Consider the following 5,268-nt stretch of genomic DNA (forward strand, 5'->3'; position numbering starts at 1 on the left):
TCCTAAGTTTCTAGCTGGTTCATTTACTCCTCCAATACTAAAGAGACTTGTTCGCTGGCGTCTAAATTTTGGCTAATATTTTCAACTATAAACTCTCTCTCTCTCTCTCTCTCTCTCTTCACGATGATAAATGGTAAAAAAAAGGAGGCAATGTTGAGTGGGGCCGAATGTAGCATCGCCGTAGCTGTACATGGTCGCGGGGGGGAGAACTGCTGGCTGTTCAGAGCCAGGACCAAGTCCCTGGAGGTGAACAGCAGGGTGTATAGGTGGAAGAATGGAGAAAGCAAGGTGTGTGAGGTATGCGAGAGGAGTGTGGATGAGACAGTAGAACACTTGATGCTGGAGTGTGAGGGGTATGGGTGTGCAAGAGACAGGATGTTAGGTGTAGTGACAGAAGAGATAGGAGTAGAAGCATGTAGTGAGATGAGAGAGAGGAATGCTAGGGAATGGATGGAGTACCTGCTGGGGCTGTGTGTTGAGAGACAGGTAAATGGTCGGGTGATTGAGGGAACGTATGAGAATGATTGAAAGGCAGGGACCCCTCAGGGACAGAGATGGGGATGGGGAACAGGTGTGAATGTGATGAATGATGAGGGAGGGGGGAAGAAGGGAAAGCTTTAATGCTTCAGACTTCCTGCCCCACTCTTCCATTTCCAAGTGAATATGGGAGAACGCCGATCCAAAGGCTACACCGACAAGAAGTGCTGGGTGACTCCCAACTCAAGCTCAAGCTCAAGCTTAAACAAGTCACAACAATAACAAGGCCACGTGATCACCACAAGTTACCACGATCATCATCACTAATTTAACACGCACCAGCGGCATCGGGAGCTCGAGTGGCCCTATACTCAAACCATGGCCCAGGGGAAGCACATGAGCAAGAAGGGGAAAGGAGGACAAAAAGCTCCCCCGAACTTGAAGAAAGGGAAGCGCCAGCAGGCTCCACTTAAAATGAGGAAAGGCTGTAAGTCACTCAGCGAAAATCAAGAACATGTATTCCGTAATTTTTTGTAGATTTCAGTGGGCGCTCTGATGATATTAAGTTTTTATTAGATTTTCCGTGTAAAGATTAGGTTGTTAATGTAGGTTAAACTGGGGTAAAGCTTTCTAACCCAAGCCACATCAGATACAAGCACGAGACAAACATCTTGCAGAAGACGCGGTGACCTTGCCGTAAAATTGCGGGGCACGTGTGTAGAATGGCTGTGGTAACACTCGAGTGTGTGGCAGAAATTCGAGATTTTCCAAGTCAGGCGAGTTGTGCACCAGTCAGGAGTAAATATTGAAATGATTAACGGTGCTGTTTTTTAGGCATTTCGTTTAGTTAGGTTAGTTCAGGAACTCTCAAACTTTTTAACTCTTCGACCCCACCAATAAGGTTTTAAAATTTCCATTGACCCCTTTTTTTTTTTTTTGAGGAAAATTATTCCAGTGGCAAAAACCATGTGCTACAGTAGCAGTAGTATTCGGTATCAGTGATGGCGACCAAAGGAAAAAAAATTACAAAATAAGAACTGCTATTTTCCCCACCAAAAAGAAAAAGGTGCATCCAAAACAGTGGCCATGTTAGTAAGGTTTCTTGGTACTTCTGTCTTGAAAGGATGTCAAGTTGTAGGAATGGGCAGTAGCTATAGCTGTGGGACAATGAGGATTGGTTGAAGGCAGTGTTGCAACGCTGCTTAAATTTCTCAAGATTGATTACTGAAAAATAATTGGTTATGGTGTGAATTCAAGAACTTATTTATTTTTCTTTTAATGTAATGGTACCTAATTTTCTTTCGGAATTTTACAAATTGTAATTAAGATTATAGAATTTCCAGATAGAATCTTCAGTGTTTCTTTTGACCCCAGCAGTAATATTCACCAACCTCCCATTTATTCATTGCCCCCCTTTCAACCCTCTGGATATTCATTGACTCCCTGGATATTCAGCAAACCCTTAGATGGTCCCATTTACTATTGGGGATCAAAATCGACCACTTTGAGAACCGTTTAGTGTCTAGCAGGGGGAGGGGTTAGGGACTCAAGCCCTGGCCAGGATAGGTTAGGTTAAAAAAAAGTAATTTTAAGTGAAATTTGATCAGTTTGGACTTTCATCCAACAAACAAATCCATATCTGTTGCGTATTTAAACAAAACTTTTCAACTTATAACTGTTCCCACATCCTCTTTAAAAAAACACACACCAAATGGCACTGGAGTATGAATTCATAATCACTCCGCTTACTGTAACTGATACAGTAGCTTTTCTTGTACTCTAGCATCTTCAATAAATTGTGTGATATGTTAAATCCTAATTTCAAATTTGTAGCATTGATGCAAGTGGTTAATCTAAGACTTGACCTTCTATCGCAAAGCTTAAAAAATGTCTACAGATAAATTCATACTGTAATGTCCTGCAATGCAATTTCTTGGTCCTTCCATGATGTTCTGAATGGTTGTATGACTTACAAACAAGTGAGAGATTAGAATCAAGCCAAACCAAACCATGTCAGTTTTCAAGTGTTATGTGGGAAAGCATGTATTATGAAGTTTGGTGTTGTCTTCCAGCCCGGGCCATAGCGCCCAAGAAAGCCAAGGCGAGAGAGGCTATGGTGGTGCAGAAACAGTTGCAGAAGGCAATCAACAGCAACATTGAGGAGGAGATGAAGCAGCGTGCATCCAAGGACACCACTTCATTTAAGGTGAGACGGTTACTTTTGTGACCAAAGGTTTGCTGCTTAGACAGGGGAATGAGTTTGACATTTTGAGTAGAAAGGAGAGGACTATCATGTAACAAAATTGCTAGGAAGTAAAATTATGCACACTGATTTTTGTTATTGAGGTAGGTTAGGGTTAATATTATGTTGATATTTGATGGTGTACCTTGGAGAATTATTGAAATACTGAGGAACTGAGGAATGGGTATGAAGACTGAAGGTGGGGTAAGTTGACCATGAAAATCATTCAGTGAGGATCAAACCTCTCATGACACTTGTGAGAGCAAAGCATCGTGCTGATCAAGCCAGATGGTTATTCATTGGCCAGGATTGACTATTTTGTCATTACATAATTTGAAATCTCAAAACACATCTTGGTATCATTGTGCTCTAAGTCTCTGTATAGGTTTCAGGTTTTCCTGTTTTATATTTGGTACCTCAATACTTTTTATAAATTACATCAATTGCATCAGTTTTTTTTTTTCCCCATAATGCCACTGTGTTGAGTATGAATGATATGAGTGAGATGCCATGTTTGGGCAACTTATAGATCAGTACATTATTCTCATTTAGCTTGTCTGTTTATCATCCAATACATTAGGTCACTAATATGCTGACATGCCTCCTCATTTCAGCTTTTCAAGAAGGAGAAGCCTGAAGATAAACAGAAAAAATGACAAACCGCGAATAATGTATTTCACTGTATTGCATCGAAACTAGACTTGTTTTTGTAATAAACAGTATTTATATAGAATTACTATATGTATATTTAGAAATAAAAGACCAAACTGCTTATCATCTTGAATTGATTCAGTAATTCAGAAGCTTTTACACAAAGCTGACTGACACACTGGCTTGCCTTCATCATCCTTCCTTATATTACATCACATGACAGTACAGCAAGAAAAGCCCCTCTAGTCTTTTGTACTCTTGTATTCTTAAGCTTTGCTCACTTTGGGACTGCTGTTACTTGTTGAAGGTCATAAAAATCATTGGTTGATTTCTCAAAAATTTTTCACTATTGATTATACTGAATCTTGTTAAACAATCACTAAAATCCTGAAAGCATTCTTGAAATACTCTGTTACTAGTTAAGATGTAACATTGAAGCATGAGAATTGGTGACTAATCTGCCTTTCAGAACACTTCTAAAATGTAATCATGAGTTGGCCGCTGGCCAAATATATTTGTAGTCATGCAAAATTGGGAGAAGGAATCAATATGAAAATGTTCACGATAACCTCTTTTTGCACCACATTCATGTCCCATCTTTCCTCAGATCCAAGTTACTCATGCTATGTACAGTTTGCTTCCCACCTGAAGCAGTATTCTAAATTATAATTCTAACAAAAGTTATATGTCATCCTTTATTCATGATAGCAATCACTGGCTAAAGCTAAGCTGGCTCTGATGTGTATCATCCTCTCACCCTGACTCCCCACCCCCATACCTTCTTCAATATCTCTCTCTCTCTCTCTCTCTCTCTCTCACTCAACACACACACACACATCCTGATCCTGAGAGAAGAATATGACTTTAGAAGCACAAGATCGCATAGTAAGAAACTAAGGAAGGGACGATGTCTGAGAGATGTTAAAAAATTTAGTTTCCCGCAAAGATGTGTTGAGACTTGGAACAGTTTGAGTGAGGAAGTGGTGTCAGCAAAGAGTGTACATAGTTTTAAAGAAAAATTGGATAAATGTAGATATGGAGACGGGACCACACGAGCATAAAGCCCAGGCCCTGTAAAACTACAACTAGGTAAATACACACCCTGTAGTGTAGTGGTTAGCATGCTCGACTCACAATCGAGAGGCCCGGAAAGTGGCGAGGCAAATGGGCAAGCCTCTTAATGTGTGGCCCATGTTCACCTAGCAGTAAATAAGTACAGGATGTAACTCAAGGGGTTGTGGCCTCGCTTTCCCGGTGTGTGGAGTGTGTTGTGGTCTCAGTCCTATCCGAAGATCGGTCTATGAGCTCTGAGCTTGCTCCGTAATGGGGAAGACTGGCTGGGTGACCAGCAGACAACCAAGGTGAATTACACACAAAGAAGTATAGTGGCATGGAATAGCCTGAGTGAAGATGTGTCAGCAAAGAGTGTGCATAGCTTTAAAGAAAAGTTGGACAAGTGTAGATATGGAACTGGGGCCACATGAGTGTAATGCCCAGACCCTGTAAAACTAGAACTAGGTAAATACATACACACACACACACACTTTATGTGAATTGATTTAAAGGCTTGCTGTGTACAAGTAGATGGAGGAAGTGGAGATCAAGGAGTGAGGAAGAATGTGAGGAGGACAGAAGAGAAGGAGCTGTTGAGAAAAGGTGCCAAAAAAATTGCCTAATTTGGTTCCTTATCACAATTTCTTCTTTTTCATTAGGGAAATTCACACTATTTTGATATTTTATTTAGTGATAGGAATGTAATGAAGTTATAATCCATAATAGGATCATGTCTAGCTATGGTTTTTGTTTCTTGTTGACATAGTAGACACCTACCGAAACAATAACTTACTCCCAGCGAGTTCTAATAGCACGTACTAATTCAGGGGATGCTATGAACATTC

The 5,268-nt window shown here is 40.5% G+C and overlaps 1 protein-coding gene across 1 annotated transcript; it reads left to right on the top strand.

The window, feature by feature from the left end:
* Nucleotides 1-733: 733 nt before the first annotated feature.
* LOC123512355 (UPF0390 protein zgc136864-like) lies at nucleotides 734-3,491 on the top strand. Its single transcript, XM_045268711.1, has 3 exons — nucleotides 734-964; nucleotides 2,550-2,683; nucleotides 3,334-3,491. Exons 1-3 carry the CDS (start codon nucleotides 856-858, stop codon nucleotides 3,373-3,375), a joined length of 285 nt encoding a protein of 94 aa, XP_045124646.1. The 5' UTR covers nucleotides 734-855; the 3' UTR covers nucleotides 3,376-3,491.
* Nucleotides 3,492-5,268: the final 1,777 nt, after the last annotated feature.

Source organism: Portunus trituberculatus, chromosome 33, assembly GCF_017591435.1.
Source record: "Portunus trituberculatus isolate SZX2019 chromosome 33, ASM1759143v1, whole genome shotgun sequence".
Classification (NCBI taxonomy): Eukaryota; Metazoa; Arthropoda; class Malacostraca; order Decapoda; family Portunidae; genus Portunus; species Portunus trituberculatus.